The 23537-nt window shown below is 36.3% G+C and overlaps 1 protein-coding gene across 1 annotated transcript in view; it reads right to left on the minus strand.

Annotated features, from left to right (window-relative positions):
* Positions 1 to 565: 565 nt before the first annotated feature.
* The window catches only part of LOC118157411 (adenylosuccinate synthetase isozyme 1 A), a 28633-nt gene continuing 5661 nt past the window's right edge, over positions 566 to 23537 (minus strand). The window contains exons 2-13 of the mRNA XM_035311721.1: positions 15588 to 15690; positions 14089 to 14151; positions 13257 to 13307; positions 12861 to 12927; positions 11612 to 11719; positions 11177 to 11258; positions 10090 to 10216; positions 8716 to 8870; positions 7430 to 7554; positions 5283 to 5380; positions 4644 to 4793; positions 566 to 3822 (exon numbers count right to left, since the gene is read on the minus strand). Of these exons, the coding sequence (XP_035167612.1) occupies positions 3770 to 3822; positions 4644 to 4793; positions 5283 to 5380; positions 7430 to 7554; positions 8716 to 8870; positions 10090 to 10216; positions 11177 to 11258; positions 11612 to 11719; positions 12861 to 12927; positions 13257 to 13307; positions 14089 to 14151; positions 15588 to 15690 (1182 nt within the window). The 3' untranslated portion in view covers positions 566 to 3769. The remainder of the gene's footprint in view (positions 3823 to 4643; positions 4794 to 5282; positions 5381 to 7429; positions 7555 to 8715; positions 8871 to 10089; positions 10217 to 11176; positions 11259 to 11611; positions 11720 to 12860; positions 12928 to 13256; positions 13308 to 14088; positions 14152 to 15587; positions 15691 to 23537) is intronic.

Here is a 23537-nt window from a genome sequence, read left to right on the forward strand (position 1 = left end):
TCAAGGCTTCTTCTAAAGTGCTTTTGAAATGGATGAGTAGAGTCATTCCTACCAAGGCTTCTGAAAAGCCTTCTGAAAAGCCCTAACAGGATTTGTTTGAAGCCCTTACACACTGTAGATTTGATATCTGCCATTCCTTTCTAGTACAGTGAATGTTGATGGAATTCACTTGAGTTATTCTGAGCCATCTGTTACAGAAAGAACATTTGTGCGTTTCCTAATCGATGCAGAAAGGAAATGTTTTTATTGTAAAACCATTCTTCATCCCTGTGAGATAACTGAAGAGGACTAACCTTGACCCTGCATCAGTAAAAGTGGATCACTGCCCAGTTTCTGAAAAGGAGTCTGATAAAGTTTATAGAACATGTAATTAATAAAAAAAAAATCCAAATACTGAGATGTTTTTCCTCATAGACTGAAAGAAAATATCCATTCTTTCAGTAGTGCTGCTAGTTATTTTCTAGAATCCATGAAATACTGAACCAGGTTTTTGTATGAAGTGCGTTTTATAAAAGTAAAAGGAGAGAGAGAGAGGGAGATAGAGAGAGAGAGAGAGCAAGCACTGTTACTTCAAATTGATTTTAATGTGTCTTCCAGGACAAAATAACAGGTGTGGATCCAAAATTCATCTGAAAAATCTGCATAGAGGGAAAGATGTAAGCATAGTTTGCACATTACTATGGAAATGCTTTTCTTTCCTTTTATAAAGTGCATCATGCCAGAACTGTCAGACCATAGAAAGCCAAATTAAAAATTACAAAAGCTTCAAAATCCTATACTGCACGTGTTAGAAGCACACACCTGACTAAGAAGGCCATGTTATAAGGGTAAGTGTGAGCAAATATGTCAACTATATTAATGTGCATGAGTGAATCAGTAGTTGCTGCTTTTTAAAAACTTTAATTTTTCCAACAAATTGTGTTGTTTTGGTAGACATTTACCCTTATTCTTCCATCACGATATCTAACAGGATGATGCATCAACCTATTTCAGTCATTATTACTGCATTTAGTTGGGGAGAAAGAAGAAGTCAAATTCATCACAGTGATTGTTATTAAAATGAAATTCCAAACAATCCAAAATAATCCAACAAATAATGGGAAACAGCCCGAATGAAAACAGCTTTACATTTAAAGAGTTCTAATCAAGCATTATGTCACTCAGTAGATTAGAGAGCTTTTCAATAAAAAACTGAACTTATTCACATCTAATTCAATGACAACACGTGAAATTCAGTAGGAGTAAAATTTCATTAAAAAAAATGCTATGAAATGAAATGCATGATATTTTTACTGCAAAAGAGTAAATCACAGGGTAATTGTCTACTGTATCAAGTCCATTGTCAACATCACTGTGTTTCTGAAGAAACCTCGAATGGAACTACAGGCAATGTACACCTAATGGAGACTTAATGGAAAAAAATACTGGAAAGTGAAAGATAAGGCAAACGAGAGTAATCTTGTGAAAATTAAGGTTAAAACTGTAGTTTTTTATTATTTATTTATTCTTTTTAATATGCCAAATACTTCCCTCAGATTGAATCCAGTTATTCAGTGCACCAAGTGGCTTCTTAGTTGTTGTGGACTTAGTCTATAAATCAAATAAAGCTTAAATGTAGTGTCCATCCCTAACACAAATACACCTGTGAAAATGAGGCCAAGAAAAGGAATATATCTAGACCATCCAGTAGGCCAATGTCACAAGGTTAAGCCACATGAAAACAAAATTTAATTACCGCATCTCCAAGCATCCTTATGCTTAAATTACCTCATATAAATGACATATATTTCACAGTGCTTGTACTAATTAGTACTTACCAAGCACCTTTCACAAGTGCTTTGCAAACATTAAAGAAGGTCACAAATCTCATTGCTCTTTCATAAGAGCACTCATTAATATGAAGGCTAGAGGTTCTTCACGTATTTTAGAGCAAGGACTACAGGACTTGTCCCACAGACATCTGAAACATAGTGTAAAATAGGTGAGGAAGTTTTCCTAATTGCCAATTTATAGATTGCAAAACGGTAATAGAAATTAAATGACTTGTCAAAGACCAACAAAGGAATTGGGGCTGAATTATGGATTCACAACTTTGGGATCTTTTTATTAGATGTTAAGCATTTGATTAAGGCATGAAGCCATAGTCTGTGGTGACCTGGGTAGGACAAGACGGTACTGCAGTGAGAAGGTGTAAAAATTCTGCCCTACCAGCAGCAACACATCTGTAAAGAGTTAAAATAAGCGCATGCTATGTGCTTACACTGGTACTTTTGCAATTGTTTCTTAACACAAATGGATTTGAACATGAGCTACACAAGATAGGTTTTTGTTTCTCCCCTTCTCTGATGCAAAGAATGTTATTGTCTTGTATCCTTTGAGTTACTATCACAGAAAAGGGATTATTTTCACACATTACATAATGACATTACTGGTTGTGATGCCTTTTTCCACAGCCTCAGGGAATGATATAAAAATATTTTTATAGCTCTCTGAGACATATATAGAAAAGAAACAACTACTCTGAAAATTCCAGTTTTGGAATAACTCAGCTTCTAGCGTATTCTTTTTCCTCTACAAGAGGTAGGTCTTTTTTTGAGAGCTCTTGCAATATAGCCATTATAGAAGTTCCACAAAGAAATCCAACCTTCTTGAAGATTCTGGGGACTTCTCCACGGCTTCTACATGTCTGAACCCTGGCTGCCATATGTCATCCCCTTCTATTATTAGGTATTACATTTTGCTGAGGAAGGTCAATATGTGTGAGGGGTGTAAATACTGCAGCAGTCATCATTAAGTCATGCATTGATTTATTCTTGGAAACATTGGAGCTGTGGAAGCAAGTGTGCCATACAGAGCCGCAAGTCCCAAGTTCCTCAACAGATAACTCCAGTAAAACTTTGGAAATGACAATCACTGCATTAGCAGGAAGAAATATCTCAGGTTCACTGAGAAAACACGTGTTGTTTTGGCTCCACTCTCCCCATGTGTTCTGTACCCTGAGGACCTTTCCTCCATCTTCATTCACTCCTTACCTACTGCATAAAATGAAGACTGCACATCTGACAGTCTCCACAGGGACTGCCTGTTAGTACACAGGGTATTTGAAAGAATTATTAGGTCAACTTTCTCCAGCTTGGCCCCTCTGCAGATGTCACTTCAGGTACTTGAATAGGCTCTGTGATAAAAATACTTTAGCTTCTCTCCATACATTTTAGTGGGCTATTAAAAAAATAGTTATATAAAAATTATAGATAATTGTATTTGCTTTGCTTTGTGCAGTCAAAAATACCTACCTAACTTTACTGTATTTTATAAATTGAAAATCTATATAATCCTACACTCTAAGTACACAGTGTCTCTTTTATTACTGCCAATCTAAAGACACAGACTTTAAACACCTGAAGAATAAATGCAATCTTTACAATTCTAAAGTCACCCAGTAACTGCTGGAAAAGGCTTAATACCAGCTTCAGCAAGAAGGAATAACTCTGGATGTCTTTCAAATAGTAACATGGCTCAAATTAAAATATATATTTTCCTTATTTTGTTATGCACTTTTTTTTGATGATGGCCACCAAGTAGATTTTACAGTGAACGTACTGAGACATTTAAGATAAATAAAATGATACAATGCAGAATACGTATTTTGTTTCTATTCCATTCCTAGAAGAACATGTTGGTTTTACACAGCGTCTCCATTTGAAGAAGCAGCAGTAAGGAACAGATGAACGCTGAACTGTGCTTCTCATCACTGAAGTTCTTCCTTTGTTTAAAACAGCTGGATCATTGACTCTCTTGATTTTCCAACTCCGACCCATTTGACTAGGGAGGAAAAAAACATCTATTAGAAGAATTACTGAGAGTAAATACAATGAATGAATGGTAATTTTTTTTTTATTATGCTTCAAAACAAAATAGCCAACTCTGTGCTGAAACACATTGCTAGGAAGTTTTACCATCCAAAAATCACTTTACTTCTGTTGAATTACCAGACTAGATGCACAACATACTGTATTCAGAATGCACAAAATAATTAAAACATTGAAGATGGAAGACCTAAGAGAAGGTCCAGCCTGTTTGTTGCAGGTTTAACTCTCATTATCTTGAGTGATACAATGTATAGCTAAACACCTGTTAAGATTCTAATTTTCCCAAGTGGAAGAATTGGGCTAAATAGTCATGTACCCATTACGCATTTATCTCCTTACACTGAGAAGTGTGGAAGACGGACAAAAATTAAAAGTAGAGAGGTCTACGTTCAAACAGCGATGCAGTGCAGGAAGCAAAAGGAAGACTAGTAAAGGAAGCACATTAGACTAACTACGCACTGAAGCATGGTGCAGAGATTCCTAAGTTTTCCCTGTCAGAAGGCAGCAGTTTGCCAAGAACAATGCGTTCATCTTTCCTCTGCTTAAATTCTTGTCAGCAGCACCTTGGAGTTGTTTGCAGCACTGCAGCCTGCAGAACATCACCCTTTGTACCTTCTTGGCAAGGTGTCATTTACCATCATCAGCCCAACCACGGACACTTCCATTACCTCTTGCCCAAATCAGGCCACTCCCTGACTAATGAATTGAGTGCATTGACATAGTTTTTTCTGTGTACTGTGGCATCCTCACGTGTACGTCTGCAGAAAGATTTACCTGGCACTCCAACATGGTTTTCCACACATCGGATGTAATTCTGGGCCTTGGGTGGGAGGTCCTCCCATTTTCGTGCACCAGTTGTGTCAGTCTTCCACCCAGGCATTGTTTCGTACTCTACTTCCACCTTCTGTAATATCTCTTGATTAGCTGTGAGAGAACAATTTTCAGCACAGTTGAGTTTAGCTACTCCACCTTAACAGAGCACACCTATGGTTCTTGACCAACAAGATTTTTTGACAACATTTAAAAATAGATAAATGAAAATAAACAAACAAAAACTCATGGGATTTTTACTGGTTGGTTAGTTAAATCATTCTTAATTTAGATTAATTTCTGTTAGTTGGGAAGATAACTTTGATTCAAGAGGACCCAGTAATCCAGTTTCCTCTTGTCAAAACCTTAAGATGTCCTCTATGTTGTCAGTAAACTACAGCAGTAATCTTGAGAAAAAAATTTATTCAAAGTTTAGTTCCCATTTTGGTTCAGATTTGCGCACACACAAGTAATACAATTTCTACAACAAGGTCTAGCAATAAAGAAATCAAGCCTGACTTCAAGAAGCAGATGGTCTTTCCCAACATATGCAACTTAACAGGCAGGAAAGAGAAAAATGAACATAGACATTTAATAACATACCTGGAAAATATGGAATTCTTTTTCCACCCAATTTGTAAGCAACACCAATTTTAATCTCATCGAGGACATCAAGAATATCCAGCTTTGTTAAGGCCAAGCTGCACAGAAAAACATTGGTTAGAGTCATACACATGATGAATATTTCAGTCATCTTCCTCTTCAATACCTTCTGCCCTTTTTTGTTTGTTTGTTTGTTTCCCCCCAGCTCTGTATTCAGAGATCCAACTCAGACAACCCAGTAGCAGAAAATACACAAATATGAACATTGTTAATTGAATTCATGCCTCTGGCTGAATACATGACTGAGTTACTAAGATGCATTTCCAAATGCTTGGCTGCTCATACAGGTGCACAGTTTTCAGTTGAGTGCATTAAAATGCCAATTGACTGTGTAGAAGTGCTAGTTACTGGATTTTTGGGTGTGTACATTGGCACGTCACTTTACGTCACCAATAGTAATTAATTCTGTTATTCTTCCCAATTCACAACAACTATAAGACAAGCTTATTTACTAAATTACACTTTTAAAACAGACTTCACATGGTTTTAGATGCCAGATTATGCTTGTATTCAGTACAGTCGGGAAGATCTCAGTCTGACTTCCAGTACTCTGTCTGAGCTATCAGTGTCATCAGTTTAATGAACCTCTTCCATCTTTTGAATGAGCGTATTGGAAGACAAAAATGGAACCTCCAGAAGACATCATAGCAGTCACTGATCAGAATAAAACTGCATTTTAAAACTAGTCAAATCCTCTAGAAAGAATATGCCAGGCCTTGACTGATCATGAATAGAGAAGGATTTGGCCAAATTTATGCACATATAGCCCATGTTGTATGTGCCCAGTAAGTATTTGCTGAATGTAATGATTAAACAAGACCAACTTTGGGGAAAGAACCAACACAGAGTCAGTTCTTCAGCTTTTTTTTTTTTTTTCCAAGATTTTGTCTCCCCTGTTTTTAAGTGTCAGAGTTACCAGACATAACAGTTTTGTTGATGTAAGTGAAGTAATTGTACAGAACTGAAATGAAAGGAAATATTTTCCTAAGAAATATTCCAACATAAACCAGAGCTGTTTTAACAAAAAGAAAAATATAAATTCAAGCAAAAAAAGGGATTTAAAAAACCCTTCTGATAAATTAATAAACAAAGATCATTATACGTATTGTTTCATTGCAGCACTAGCAGCATAAACAATACCAGTTAAGTCTCAGATTATAAAATACTGAAATGCCCGAAGTAACATATCTGCATACATGAAAATTTGCCTGAATGCAAAGAGTAAGTCTACACCTTATATGAACACAACTGTAATGCAACTTCTTCTGAAAATACAGATTGATAATCAGTTTTAAATTAAAATGGTTCAGTCTTAAATTAAAATGGTTCACTATAGTTAGCAGCATTTGCCATAAGCTAGCCTGATGGCATTATGGTCTAGACCAATTCCTTTAAACAGCCACTTTTCCTTTAAAACATCAATTCAAATTATTTTATAATTGAAAATATATTTCGTCAACCAAATAAGTCACTCAGTCCCAATTAAAATAAAAGCTCAGACCATTAAAAGCAGTATTTATAATACAATACGAGAACACATCTTTCTCAGTAAATGAACCTGTCTGAGCTGTGCCAGCTACTGTACACTGTGTGATCCCACCTATTTTACTTAAAGAGGTAATTTGTCTTAATGATGGAGAATGGGTCGTACAAGTCTGATCCACTAGAGCCAACCAAAACTCAAAACCTTTTTTTTTTTTAAATAAGTCAAAAAGAAAGCACTGGATCAAGAATACTAGAGCAAACAATTTGTGCAAAAACTGTTGTATCAATCCAAACTACACTGGTCATCTGATGTAAGCAAAGTGAAAACATGTATGAAAAAAATCATGTTCATTATAATGCAAAATCACTCAATTTGAAAAAAAAAATCTAAGGAGATAAAATTATTATTAGCATAAAGATGATTTTCAGTTGCCCACTGACAATTATTATATCATTAAGACAATTTTCAGTTGCCCGCTGTGAATTATTTAATTGCTTAAAATGTAACACTTTACTGACTTATATTAATGTTACCTACATATTTATTCTGCGAAGCACAAAATAATCACTTCCAAATGTAGCGCAAAATCTGTGATGCTTACGCAGTGAATCCGTTGATCATATGAGCATATTTCAAAATGACAAGATCTAACCAGCCACAGCGTCTCTTTCTGCCTGTTGTTACTCCCCATTCGTGGCCACGGGACTGTAAAAGATCTCCAATTTCCTACAAGAAGACAGAAAGAATGATGATGGTATTTTACTGAAGAACAGCAAGGAAAGAAAATATAAACAAATACAGCGAGAAAAGAAAATATAAACAAATACAGGCAGATAGCAAGAAAAATGCAGTTGTTAAATCCCAAGGCTTTTGTGTGTGTGTGTGTGTGTAAAAACAAAAGAATATAAAAAATGAAATAAAAGTTTTCTTAGAATGTGACTTAGTTGGAGAGTAAAGCCCCTCAAACACAACATGTTTATATTTCCATCACTAGCATTTCCAATATATTTATTTAATATAACTATTTTTTTCTTTTATGAGCTTGCATTTACATTCTCAGTCTTGTCTTTCGGCATCTATTTTTTTCAGAGGCAAGACCGTACATGTTTAGGACAGACCAGTGCTTGTACAATGTCTAGGATAACAGATGCTTTGTTCATGCCTAGTGCTCCTAGGTTCTACCGCAATATGAGAACGTCAACTGTTCCGTTTGGGTTGGCAATTTTTACAACATGGAAAAAAAAATTAAGAAAACTTCACATTAATGATCTATAAAACTAAAGGATACCATCAATTCATTTGCAGCCATTAGAGAATGGATTTTAGTGACTACAACCTTAAATCAAATTCAGATCACTGACCTGGAGAATGCTGTGTATATGGCTCTAATCAATATCCTGAGCTTTCTGGTTTCATGATAATGAAAATATAATAGAGAGTTTAAAAGAATCAAAATCTGTCCCCCTCTTTTTATTGATGAATTTGTGCATGACTGGCTGACACACACCAAAATTATTCAGTAAATCATATGGAACAAAGGCTGTTAAGCTCATAAATTCTATCTTGTAATTTAAGCTTTCCTGAGATGCACTGACAGCTCCAGTGTACAACAAACCCACTGAAACGCACCTAACTAGACTACATAAAATGATGAAATCTGTTTTCATATCGTTCACTGCAACAGAACTGTCACTGCAAAATAACGTCACCACAGTTGTGTTTCTCTCCTCTGAAGAAAAATACCTGAAGTTTATCAGGCAACTCCTGTCTTCATGATTGCAACAGCCTAGCATTGTTACAGAGCTTATTTATTTGGCAGTATACCCTTACCCCTTGAACTTATTTCTTGGCAACTGTATATATTACATTCTGTAACAGTAAACCTACATTAATCTGCTCAGTGGGGAAGGCTCCAATTCCCACCCGAGTAGTATACGCCTTCACCACGCCATACACATCACCAACGTGCTGGGGGGGAATGCCAAGTCCAGTGCATACACCACCTACAGTGCAGTTCGATGAAGTCACGAAAGGATACGTGCCTGTCAGAAAAACAGAAACAGCACAGTCCTGTTTCAGCAATGAAAAGAAACTAAGACTGACATGCCTTTCTGAGAAGGTTTTCCTTTCAAGGAGGTTTTCATCTGTATATTTGGCTTTAAAGCTGAACTCAAAAGTAGTCAAAGGGGAGGGTAAATCCCTTACTACTTGCCCCCATTTTGCCCTAAGAGAACAAATTAAGCTGTTCTTTCCGAAGTTGCTTCCTCCTATAGTGAATGATATGTATTTAGATTTCTAAGGCTCCACATACAACCCCCTCCCCCCCCGATGTATGACTTTTTCCAGTCAAATAGCGGACTTTTCCTGGCATTTTTGTATGAACATGTTATTACTGATCAAGAACTTCAGCCAAATTAGAAAATGTACTACTTTCTTACACATGAGGAGGTATCAAGTATGTGTGATCTGTTCCAATGCACAAGATATTCTGCATTCATCCTTCACAGCTCTCATTGAGGACTGCTCACAAGGGAGAAATTTAAAAGCATCTCAGTACTACTTCCATCAGACACTCGATCTATTACAGGACGCTGTTGCTGTGTAAAGCTCTTTTTTTTTTTCACTGCCCTATGTATCACAGAAAGTATTTCTGCAACATCCACAGACAGCCTGGTGTAAAGGTCACAATCTGACATTCCCAGTGCCCTACACAAGTAGCTCTGTTTATCTGCTGCAAAATTTTCTACACCTTAGGAGGGAAGTCATGATCTACACACTGTGACTTTGGATCAGAGCATCTCTCCAGCTCTTTGTTTCTCCTCCGTGGAGACTTAAGTGGTTTAATTAGACTTCTGGTAAGAGAGCAGAGCAGAGATTAACTGAAGAAACTAGGCTTACAGGTTATCTGCACTGGTTTAATCCTCTCTCCACAGCAAAGGAATTACTCTCAGCAGCTCTGCAGTGGGCTAGCTGTATGGCATGGTGCACAACCATTTAGAAGTGATAAAGCAAGAATATCTAAGAGTGAAATTTCAACTCCGCTGGAATAAAACTTCAGTAAAAATCAATATTTAAACCGTCGGCATTTAATCCTATTAATGATACAATCTTGGTCTTACTGTGTTTTACTTTTGGGAGATCTGATCCTATTAAAGATTATTTTGTGTCTCTACTTTCCTACTGTTTACGAAGAAGATATAAACACAAATCAAAATAAAACTAGACTCTTAGGAGTTAAATCGAGTTTACAATTTAACTTACCAAAGTCAATATCAAGTAGTGCTGCATTGGCTCCTTCAACAAGGATCTTCTTTGGGGAGCCATGAAGAGCTTCATACATAAAATATACACCATCTCGAACCATCGGTCTTATTTTTTCAGCATATCCCTGCAAATTTGAGTGTAAATGTCAACTTTCCCATATAATACTACCTGAATGGCTGGAAGGAACATTGTGATTGCTTTTGAAAGACAAAACATACAGATAAATCCTAATATACCAGCTTCACTAACTGTATTTTATCTGAAAATTTCAAAGATTAGCTTATAGTATACTAAAAACAAATTAATATATTGAACCAGTCATGCAAGAAAACACAGTTTGTTCTGGCATTGGAATGCCATAATTTCTACACCATTTCTGTTCACAGAGATGATGTATACCTACCTCATTTTGTTGATGGACTAGACACACTGATTAATAATAGAGACTGGGACTTAGAAATAGTTCAAGCTCCAGAGGAAAAACAGTACAAAACAAAACACTTCCCATGAATATTAAAAAAAATATCTTTAAAGGAATGGTATTAGCTCTGAACAAGTACCAGACAAAACCTGGGGATGTTAAGAGATATTCTTTCGGTATCTTTTTCTTACATATCTGAAGATGTATTAGCAGTGGCTCTTCTGAATTAATAAGAAAAATGCATTTTTATAAATAACACCAGGATCTTGAAACTCAGCTTCCACAAGCAATTCTTCAGTAAGTATGGAAGTCTTTCAGGTAGCCTACATCAGTCTGCATTTGCTTGACTACTTTAACACAACACAGTTATTGGAGTTTAAAAAGAAAAACATTGTATGGGAATAATAATTACATCCACTATAAAATGTATTTTAATTTCCACAACAGAAGAACATTCTATTACAAAACAGTTACTTCCACTAAAAAAGTTTTATAATGACAACATATATTTCCTTAACATATACACTTGTCATTTAAATTAATTAGTTTAACAGTAATAATAATTCACTGAATAATAATTAGTTCTTTTCTAATTTCAATTTAGAATATTTTTTTCTACAGTTTCACTCAAAACTGAACAAATATTAGGTGCTATATTCTTACCTTTAGCTTTTTCAGTTGTCCTTCTATATCTATTTCCAATGTTGGAAACATTGACTTGTATTGTTGTGCCAGATTTTTAAATCTGTAAAATATTTAAAATTGTATCTATGAAGAGCAGTCTTTAAGTTACTGTTCATAGACCCTTTGTCAAGATGTGAGTTTATATTATACACTGTATACATTGGCAATTATATAGAGAAAATACACAGAACTTTGATACCTCAACCAGTGCATTTCCCAACATATAAAACTATAATTTAAATGACAAAAAACTCAGAGAAGTATAGAAAATACACACACATTCTTTCCAGTTTCTTCCTCTTCTAGACAATTTATATACAAAATTCAGACACTTTTATAAACAGCTCCTTAAAAGTAAACCTGCCTGCCAAAATATATGACTAACATAATATTTAGAAATGAAAATAGTTGTACCTTGAAGAAAATTCATCAAAGTCAGAAAGGAGGTCACAAATTCGAAGACCTGTTCGTGCAGCTTTGGAAGAATATGTTGGTCCAATCCCCTTCTTTGTTGTGCCAATACTAGTTGAAAAAAAAAACAAAAACAAAACCAAAAACCTAACATGTATTAACATATGCAAAAATATTTTTATGCTAATTAATTTGTTAAAGCTCTTCAGTGTGCTATATACTGGGCAGAAGTTCTGAGACAAAAAAACAATCAGAAACATTCTGTAATAGTCAGTATAAAGCAACTTTCACGCTTCAGTGAATTTACATAAATATTGCCAATATTAATGGTATGCAGAAAATCATTAAGCCTTGGGTCTGGCTGAAACAAGCTGAGTCTAGAGTGTGTGTGTATATACAGATTTTAACAAAGCAAGAATGGTTACTAGGCTATCCTGTAGTACTACTAAGTCCCTTCCTAAAAAGGAAAGAAAACAAATGTCATTGTCACAGCTGCAGCACAGACTATATTGTAAACAACCAGTTTGTGAGCGATTAAACTTGTTTCCTATGGCTTTGATTCCAATAGTCTTTTTGAGTAAAACTCCATCCAAATCATTATTTATACCATGCATATCCCTGTGAACTCTTGTTACAGCCTTTACCTTGATGAGGACAAAAATGAAGCTGCTTTCCTATCTGCATGCCTATTTTCAAGTGTATTTTAGAAACATAGTAATTTTGAGACCTCTGTATGTTATGATTGGCTGAAATTGTCCAATGGGATCAACATTAATAGGAGACTAACAGGCAGAAAAATAGTGTGTTCACATAAACCTTTGTTCTTTCAGAAACAAGAATAATGAATTATGAATAGTTACATACTGTGTAAGGTTAAAATAGAAACATCTCCACAAAGTATAACTGAATATACAGTAAACAATTACCAGTGTGTAATCTAATCTTGCCAACACTTCAGACCTTATTCAAAAAGCATCACTAGTTGATATTAAAGAGGATTGGAAGCATCACTTTAACACAAATGAGATTAGAGGATTTGTTAGGAATTCGAAAATGTCTTTATATGTTGTAGAGAACTAGGAAATTGAAGTAAGAATTTTTATCCTCAGTAATACCTCAGAATTCATACGTTAAAATAAGTAGGGACAGAATATAGTCAAAATTAATAAAATCAGCAAGGCTCTTTATAGATATATTGCTTTTCTGTTTTCCAAATTATTAATAATGATATGAAGGTACTGAAAATATTTACTTTTTTCCTTCTTGTGCTTGACGTTGCACTTCCTGGAGCCCATCTACTGCCTGGTGAAAGTCAAACACTGCAATGGAAAACCAAACAGACATAACTGCAGACCAAAGGAGAAAAACATTCTTTAAATCACAGACATCTATAATTTCAGAACTAATTTTGTTTTCAATTTGTTATTAACAATAGTTCAAGGACTTCTAATGTGAAAACAAAGCCAGTACTATGAAAACATGTGAAGCATCATTCTTTAGTAGGTACAAATTCTGTTATATTTCAGATGCATAACAGAATGAAGACGTATTAGATGAAATGCATGCCTGCTTTGTAGAATAATAATATAATTCCACCATAACTCTAAAATGGTTGCTTAGCTTTCTTTACCCTTCAATCATCACTTACCTATATGTGCTCTGTCTGATATAATCAGTCTTTTCTCCCAGTCTTTTAAACCTGTAAAAAAAAAAAAAAGTATATAAAAAAACTAAGTAGGATTTCAGATGCACAGATTGGTCAAACTTGGAGATTTACTTTGAGTTTTTCCTCTACCTATTTTCTTAGTTTAATTAGGTTCTCAAGAATACTGTAGACAAAATTAATAAAACATAAGTGACTCTCAAATTTTTGGTAACAAGCTTTACATTTTCTTTTTTCAGTTTTCCCATGCTGGTATGGACTAAGCTATTTGTTCTTCTTGAACACCAGAATGCTATGGCTTAAACACATTTCTTGAAAATATTAATCTAGTATATAAGGAAATAAGATCCTCGTTTAACTTGCTATATGCAACTTGCAAACTCCATTTGTGCCTAGAAAATAGAGAGTTTACATAAAGAATCATAGATCAATTTAAAATGGAAGAGACCTCAGAAGGTCATCTGCTCCAAACCCTTGCTCAAAGCAGGACTTTGTATTCACCTGGGGAAACAGGGACGAAGAAACTCTTGGTTAAATCATTACCCTTTGAGGTAAAATGAAGCTTTGCAACACACTTAAGGATTTTATTTTCTATCTGATATAGTTTAAAATGTCACATATCGCTATGAAAACACATGAAAATATTACTTTTGAAAATCTCTTTGAAGACTATAACACAATTTTTAATACTGTTCTCTTCATTATTTAAAATCCAGAATGTTATCGCGGTGAATATTTATGGTTATAAGCCAAGGCTTAATAAAAAACCTCAACTTGGCTGACAATGTCAGGCAAGGTTAAATTACTTGATACAAACCTTTCTTCTCATTCTTTTCAGCTTCTTCAAATAGGCCTGGTAAATGTATAACCACTCCATTACCTTTGGGAACACAAAAGATTTATTTTAAAGCAAGCAATAAAATGCTCATTCTTAGATGCAAGGCATGCAAATACTCGATGTCTGAAATTTTATTTAAAAAAGACGACTAAGTTTCTCACATTTCTCACTATGTGATCTTGAGCAATTTTTTTTTTTTGATAAATCTTCACTTTGGGTAAGCAGCTGCAAGTCTGCTAAGATCAGAAAGAACAGAACTTGCTGATTTCAAGTTTGAACATAGGGCCTGATCCGAAGTCAGCTGACTTAAGCAGATTCTTTTCATTGTTTGTGGTGGACTCTGAACAAGGAATTCAGTTGCCATTGTTCACTGCTGAAAGCTCAAAGAAGTCTGCAGCCTTATAATACTGACAAGTCTGTGTGACAGTATTTAAATTTTCCTCAGTATTCATGTATTTATCTCAAACCCAGCTCAAACCAGAGCTGTAATACATTAGCAATGCCTTCTTCCCTACTATTGAGCTACAATTTAAGATCCACAAGCGATACAGAACTGATGAGATGTGGAGGATTAATGATGTAGTGGGCTGAAAACAGCTGCTACTTCCTTCTTGGGAACAGAAATATCTGCAAACAGTCTCTGCCTAAATTTAGGGTAACTTAGTTACACTCTTTACTACTTGACAAGAGAGTAAATTGGAAAGCCAAATAGTATGCCATACTTAGCAGAATGAAAAAAAAAAACCAAACAAGTTTCATATATTTCCAACATCCATTTGGAAATTATCAAATGGAACAAAACAAATTACAGATCTGTGACTCACAGAAATACACTCATTTACTCATTTCTTGCACATTTTGTATGCATTTTTTCTTTTGGAAAGGATCATAATTTTGGATAAGTCTAGGCTTTCAGTTTGCCTATCACTTAAATATGAGGTAAATGCCCAGTAAGCAAAACAAACTTTTTAGTGATGCTATTTGCATCAAATATCATTACAGTGAAATGTAACATCAGCTTAAACAGTTTGCAATGTGAACCAAATATATGTATATAAATAATCTTTTTTCAACCTTCCAAGGAGAACCCTGTATCTTGGGGCTTATTTCTAAAATGTCAACAAGCGGATGCCAGGGATACATAATATTTATTTAGCCTATTTAGTTGTTTTCTGTGTTCTCAAAGTGTAGCATTTACATTTCTGGAATTATGACAGGAAAAAAGAAGTAGAGGACAGGATCCAAGCTTATAACAAAGTATAAGAAAGGACAACATGATGGAAAGAGGGGGATCCTTAGCTTGTTTTCTAGCAGCAGACAATGTAGAATTACTTTATATTAAAGCAGCAGTGAAATGAAAAGTCAAACAACTGAAGCTAAAGTGAATTCTGTTTTTCTTTGCTTGTTACTATAAACTGTGGTTGTAGCTAGCTGCCCTGAAGTATTACTTCATTAAGTAAGTTCCAAATTTGTCTTACCAATAAAAGAAATTGCCTTTGGATTAATGATGCCGCTAGGAAACAGGTGGAAATCATATTCTTTCCCATCAACAACCACAGTATGACCTGCGTTATTACCACCCTGCAACAGAAAGAAAGACAAGGTTAGTTACCCTCTATCTTCACTCTAAATGCACTTTATTTATGTGTTTATGTCTTAGGTCACTGTTTTCTCCACCTTATAGTTTCTTGAGATACTGGAGTACTGTAAAAAGGGCTCAGACAGGAGAATTATGAAGCCAAAAGATTTCTGGCATACCCACACAAACCCACCCTTTTCCGCGCCTGGTCATCTCTTTGGGGTTAAGCCTACATCTCCCAGGATTTCCTTTTGAATGGAAGCTCTTCTTGCCCGCTAACAAAAAAAAGCAGCTGCCACTTCTCTAGGTGCTCAAGATGGAAAAAGTAGGGAATGTGTAGTCTTTGTAGCTTCACAGAGTATCCCTGGCATCCCGCTAAACACCATCACCTCACCTTTACAGAGCCTGCTGCAATTCTTAGCTTGGATGATCATCTACCACACCTTGGAGTGGAGCTGTTATTTTCTCAAGAAACAGATTTTTACCAGTAAGGCTTTAAAAGATGGTGGTAAGACACCACAGACTTGGGAAGAAGTAAATAAATCAAGGTCATGCCTTGATTGAAACTGAAACAGCAAAGAACTTTACAAATTAAACATCCTGTTTTCTCAGTAGACATAATGCCTGCTGCTGTTTTGACAGTGATGTAGCTTTTTCTTCTACTGATAAGGCTGGGAAACCCGACTGCTTGTCTGCTCTGGTGCTACAGGACTTCCTTCTATTTTCTAAAATGATTACAAATTTTAGTGGATTTGATATGAGGTCTGAATGATGTGGAAGTATCTGAAATGAGGGCATCTACTAGAAGGAGAACTGATGCTGTTCCTGGTAATTTGCAAATAATAAAGAGTGTTGGCTGAATGACTGGGAATGATACATGAAAGCTCTGTGAGAAGGGACAGTCATTTATAACAATTAATAACATAACATTCATCCAGAGTTTCATTTACTCATTTGCCCATTTGCTTGCACGTAGCGTACAGGAAAATAGCAACTAACATTCCTTACAAGATGTGGGTATATGCTGAAACAATACTAAAAAAAAAAAAAGAAAAAAGAAATGGGTTATAAAAAAAAAAAAAAAAAAAAAACTTTTAAAGAAGTATGTATGGAGAAAAACATTAAAAAGAAATAGTGCCTTTACATATGACAAAAGTAATTCTCATGTTTTGGAAGATGCGAGGTCAACAGTAAAGTTTAAAAATATACCGTACCAAGGGACAGCACAAATTTCATTTGATTTAGCAAACATCTGGGTAGGTCACCCTTTGGCTGGGAAGGACTTTAAAGTCTCTTGCTAATGCAGGGTTATAACTTGTCCGGAGAATCCTGAAGAGAGCAGAACCTTCCGAAGTATTTACCTTGCCCATCAGATATAATAGGCCAGCCATAGGAACCTGAATCCAGTCAAAGGTATTGAGTTAACTAGCAGGCTAATAAATCATGCAGGAGAATCCTTTACATGATAATTAAAAGGTCAGAGATTGGATGGATTGTAGTGATAGAAAACTAACTTGTTTTATTGTAGAGGTATGGGGCTTAAGAAAGAAGCTAGTAACTATTGAGACAATGAGCTTTCCTTTCCTGTTTGCGTATGGAAGGCGGCAAGATGGAAATAAACTCAGTCTGGTTTAACACTGATTTAATCTCTGCTACAAACACCAATTGTCATGCTCCCTGAGAAAATGGGGAACCTGGTTCCTTCAAAAGTATTTGTTGCTACTAATACTATAACTATATTCTGCTTTTGTTGATCAACAGGAAGATGAACAAATGAAATCATGGCTTGAGAATTCACCATCTGAGAGAAAACCACTCCTAAATTATAATCAAAGTGCTTTCTAAAATACTAAAATTTTAGAAGCTGGGATATAACAGTATGAGAATGTATATGAAAGACAGTTTATGATTTTCAAATGTTTCCGGAACAACTGACGCCCAAACAAATTCTGTCTCTTTCTTTAGCAAATGCTTAAAAACAGACTTTAATTTTAACATCTTAATCAATCAGCTGTGAGAGCTGGCATATATAAAAAACGCTGAAGCACAGAAACACCAGCAGATTTATATATATATATATATATATATATAGTGCATCCTTTAATTGCCAGAATCTTTGAAGCCACTTTCAGTCCCTCTGGACAGATAATATAAATGAAGAATTTTGTGACAGACCCTACAAAACAGTACTTTTCTAACCTAAAGCTAGAGTTGACAACACTGGAACTGCTTTTTTATGTTGCTCACATTCATCTGCATTTCCTGAAGAAGTATCTTCTGAGTATATTTTTACAGCTGAATTAAACACATTTCTACTAATACAATTAAAGTGGTAGCAGAGCACTGAATTGTCCTACAGACATGATCAAACATCCAAAACATAACTGGTCTGATGGGATACTTTCTTATTATTACCTGGTCACCTTAGTAAATTAGATATATTTCTCATATTGAGTTCCACAGATATTCTGATGACATATTGCCAGTCTAATAGCTCAGATGTTAGAGACACCTACTTCTTTTCTACTTTTATCTAAGATCTGAGAGCCATTTTTCTTCTAATGAAGTATATATAAGGGGAGCCTGAAAGCTTGCATGGGCTTAATTGCAACATTACATGATTGAAAGCCCAGAGACCTACCTAGCACACTGCACCCAGCTCTGCACGATGAGCTTCCATGTAATACCCAGACCCAGCTCACAGAATCTGTCCTTTGAATTGCAGCACTGTCCACTGGTCTCACTTGTATTTTAAACAGCTTCCAACGCTTGCACTTTTCTAGGTCATATCAGCCTTCTGTCGTGATTCTGAAAAGCCTTCTCTATTGATGGGAGTGTTAGGGTGACAACTGACAGGTTAATCACCAGTGCTACTTTGGCATCATCTGTACTGTGAAACCATGGTACGACCAGAAATAATGGTTCGTGTGACATACCAAAATCTGGGAAGCATTGAAGCATGGGCATTCCCATTAAACTAGTATGGTGTGGGGAGTTCTGTGCCCCAAAGGAACCATTAAGAGAGCTACTGAAGCTTCAAGAGGTTGAGTGCAACTGGGATGACATCTACAACATCAGTACCCCTTCACCCTGAAGCCTTCCTGCAGCAGTTCCAACATGTTTTGCAGCCACCTGCACCTCTAGCAACTACCGAAACTGTACCAGATGCAAGAAACCTACTAGGTGCTCTGTAAAGGCTGTAGTCGCTGGTGAGGCCTCTATGATGAGATTGGGTCGGGGCTATCAATTACAGCAACAAACACCAGCAATGAAATGGAATTTGAGAACTAGAAAGTATTAAGCATGCCAAAGATAACATGATAGATATCTTACAACAGTCATAGGTGTCATTTAGGAATCTTATGTCCAGAGAGCACACAGAAATCCTTCCTTTGTCAGCACTGCCCAGACCCATGAATACTTCTTGACTGCATGGCCATGGCTGTATTCGAGTTTCAGAGCTGAACAACGCTCATTTCTGACCATATTGAGCAGGTGTTTAAATTTAATCAAGTGTCTAGGGAAAAAGTAACTTATACTGAAGTCATTCACAGCCTGCAGTGGAATATTAATATCCAGTTTTATGAAAGCACCTGCATTGCTTAATGAAGTTTTTATTAACTTTTAAAACTCTACAAGTTGACGCTCTATTAACAGCATTAAAAAATAATGGAAAGAACTGTAACATTGTTTTCAAGCAACAAGAAACATACTAGGCATTACTTTCAGAGCAGAATAATCCTATATGGTGATTTTTCCCACTACATGAGTTTCTTCAGAAAATGCTTTTCCAATTTTTTATTGCTGACCTATTTGTGATATTGTATCATTGTATAGAAGTGATGTACTTTGATTATTATTCTATACTATATGAACAAAACTACTGCATCAATGGAATAGCTTCTCAATCTATTGTATCTTGCCAGTTTTACCAACCACTTATTGGTATAAATAATATCTTCAAGGAAATTAATAATTATTATGAACAGGTTGGTAGAGGAGAACATGCAGTTTACCTTATTTTTAGTAGAGTCTACCAAAAATATTAAAAAACAAATTCACCTTCCAAAGTGCTCAGCCATTTCAAGGCTGGCTTCATATATATATTTTTTTAATTTTATTTTTTAAATCAACTCCTGTATTATCTGATTATCTGAAGTTGAAATATCCCCAGGTATAAACAGTTTCCATTCAGAGCAGTAATGAGGCTGTTCAGTACCTGCAGCAGAAACTCTTTGCTCCCACCTAGCCTCATGATACACATTTGAATAAGGCAGAAACATGTCCTGATGCTCAGATAAATTTCTGCCTGCTCTTGCCAGGGAGCCAGTGTACAAGAGAAGGTGTTCTGCATATGTGGGAGGGCTGTTTCCTGATGCTTTTCTGGTTTCCACTGGTTGCTGCACCTTTACTTCATGCAGTGTTCCCCACAATGTCTGAACATTGATTAACTAGATTACCAAACTGGATTGATATAAAAATCAACGCAGCTCATATAAAATCCCTTAAAACCTGACCGATAGTCTCTAACTACAACTAGAGGATGAGCATTAAATATTTATGTTTCTGATGGGTCCCATAGCAATCAGTTCTCTGCCAGTCAACAACGTTAATCAATATCATGGGGAAAATAGAAACTCGTTGTTGACAACTTGCAGCTGGCACAAGAATCACTTTAGTGGTGTATCAACAGTACACAAGTCTGAACTCCTTATCCAAACCGTGCAAGCAGTGACTCTGTCATGACCATACAATTTGTCATGACCACGTTTAGGATAAATTAATAAGAAACAAACAGGTATGCCAAACAGTGGGCATGGGATATCTGCGCTAGGAAGCATGTGGAGGTGCCTGAACACAGTTTCGGCACACGGGCTGATATGCCTAATGCGATCCTTGCAAGTGTAAGTTGGAATATCAAGTAGGAGTAGGGAGATTGTATTACTTCTCCTTTTGGCAGCGGTGCAACTGCTACTGGAATACTGTGTCCTTGGTAGGCAGACAAGATTACAGAATGATCCCTTCTGGCATTATCATCTATGAGTTTCTAATCTATGAGTTTGAATGCCAGCAACAAACCAACAGTCTGGGAGGTCTGCATCAGAAAATAAATGCCACAATTCCTGGCCACCTCTTTCTGTAAGAAGTGTCCCAGCTCTACTAATTCCATCTGCATGAAACTAAAACATTTCTGACATACTGCTGCATCTGCAGGCCAAACACCTCTCATTTAGTATGAAACTGCAAAAAGGCTTCAGATTTCTTAACTGGACTGGGCAGTTCCCTTGGGTCTGCAGCATTTCATCCATGATTCTGAATAAAGGAGCACCATTACATAAATTGTTTCCTCTTTCTTCTTACAATTTAATGAAATGATGGCTATTTCTAATTTATAGTAGCAACTGCCTGGAATGAACTTGAATAAATACAGGTGAAGCGTTACCAGCATAACTGGATTTTACATGAACTTTTAATAGTGTAAATCCATGGTCCCTCATGGTATTTCTCTTGATTTATGCTACTGTGAGTTCAGAGGATCACCGGATTAAAAAAATCCAACACAGAGACAAATATAAGAGCCTGGAGCACAAGTCCTGTGAGGAGTGGCTGAGGGAACTGGGGTTGTTTAGTGTGGGGAAGAGGAGGCTCAGGGCAGACCTCATGGCTCTCTACAACTGCCTGAAAGGAAGGTGTGGGGAGCTGGGGATCGGCCTCTGTCACAGGTACCTAGTGACAGGACTAGAGGGAATGGCCTCCCGTTGTGCCAGGGGAGGTTTAGATTGGAAAGTAGGAGAAATTTCTTCTCAGAAAGAGTAGTCAGGCATTGGGATGGATTGTCTGGGGAGGTGGTGGAGTCACTTTCCCCTCAGGGTGTTCAATTAAAGGTTGGATGTGGTTAGTGGGTGACATTGGTGGTAGAGTGATGGTTGAAGCAGGTGATGTTGGAGGTCTTTTCCAACCCTAATGATCCTGTGATTCTATAATGCATTTAAGTGCTTTGAACGCTCATATCCTTACACATAATGTCACAAAACCATGGGTATGTGAAAGCTTTTGCCAGATGACTGAAAACGCTGCCCATTCAGGCTAGGGGGTTGCTACAAGGGCTTAGCATTTCCTTTACTGGAAGTTTCTCCTTTCTAACTTCTCCAGTAGAACTTCCACCCAATAGCCCCCAGCTTAGTTCCAAGAAGAGCATCAAAACTTTTATTTTATCCAAAGCCATTGCTAAGGGCTAGGTTAGGGGATGATCAGAAGTACACTTAGACAAGAAGAACTACAGGGTTTTTAAAACTAGAGTGGTGACAAGGAGGTGGCCTGATTTGCAGGTATTCACCCCGACGCTGATCATCAGGCAAATCCATAGAGAAACTAGATATTCTTAACCCTTGGTTACTTTCTTTCAAACTGAAATTAAATTGTTGTCAAACCAGGGGAAAACAAAACAAAACAAAAAAAAACAAACAACAAAAACACTCTAATATGACAGCCGGCTACAACAAAACACAAACTGAACTCCAGCAGTAGCTGTAAAGAAAATGATTAATTTGAGGCATACGGATTGAAAATGCTAGTGGAAAAGGCTTTCTGACTAATGTCAGCGGGATCCTAGAATAAAGGATCATGAACAATCTAGACACATCTCCTCATCTTTAGTTCTCTTTTTGAAGAAGTGTAGTCATGTCCCTGTGGGAAGTAATATGACCCAAGGATATGAACATAACTTTTCTTATATCTGTAAACAAGTCAGCAACAGCTAGTGAGTTAGGAATGAAACAGAACAGATGTCATTTCGTCTTAATTTTCAGCTGTTTTCTTTCAATGCTTGTAGAGGATAATCAATTTATCAGGTTTTATGAAGGGATTGGAAATTAAGCTAGCTTTCTTATGGAGATTTGGAAACTTTAAACCTGACCTTCTCATACAGTATTTATAATCCTGGTGGTCCTGAGATGATCTCGCTGATACGCAGAGCAGCGGCTGGTTTAAAATAGCAATGTCACCATGTAGTTCTAAAATGATATAGTGTAGCATTTAATTAGGCATAAGTAAAACGAAAAATAAAATTTTGTAGTGAAATTTTGTCAAACATTTTACCAAAAGGTTTCCATATTCAAAGGGTGGCCTTCTTTATTTTAGTTAAGGAAACCAATACTCACACTTAATGAGTCCTTTCCTTTCTGTGTTGATTAGAAAAAGAAATCTTACTTGCTTTTTTGCAGGGAAACCTACAAAAGACTACTGTCTAAATAAATGCATGTATGCATGTCAGCAGGATTATCAGTCTTCACTATCATTACTGAAATCAAACACAACAGTTCTACTGTCACTGCGCACTCATGGCTCCAAGGTCAGGCCCTTTACTGATGAGCATTAAGCACTGAATGATTAGGACATTAAAGTCTTTACATGCTACTTTATCCTGTAGGAAGAAATCATACTAAATACCAGGGTTAAATCTCACCTAAAGGAGAGCAACAGGACACATACACACAAACACAGAGGAAAAACAACAAGCCCCTGCAACTGCACGTACTCATCGCATTAAAGTGACCTAATTTAAACCCTGCTGCACAGTCCCAGCAGCCCAGGATCAATAGAGACAGTCACAACATGTGGCTGCTTTGCCTCCTCTCAGCAGCACAACAGAGAAATGGAGGAAGCGTTCTTGTCTCACACTTAAACCACTGAAAAAAAAAAACTTACTGTCTGGCATCTTTCGAGGTCCCTTCCAACCCCTACAATTCTGTGATTCTGTGATTTCTGCCTGTTTGGTTTTCATTATTTGATCACTTGCCCACAGTATATTCCTCTGCATTCCTCAAAGTGCCATTTCTAGTACATATGG

Source organism: Oxyura jamaicensis (assembly GCF_011077185.1).
Source record: "Oxyura jamaicensis isolate SHBP4307 breed ruddy duck chromosome 5 unlocalized genomic scaffold, BPBGC_Ojam_1.0 oxy5_random_OJ106517, whole genome shotgun sequence".
Taxonomy (NCBI): domain Eukaryota; kingdom Metazoa; phylum Chordata; class Aves; order Anseriformes; family Anatidae; genus Oxyura; species Oxyura jamaicensis.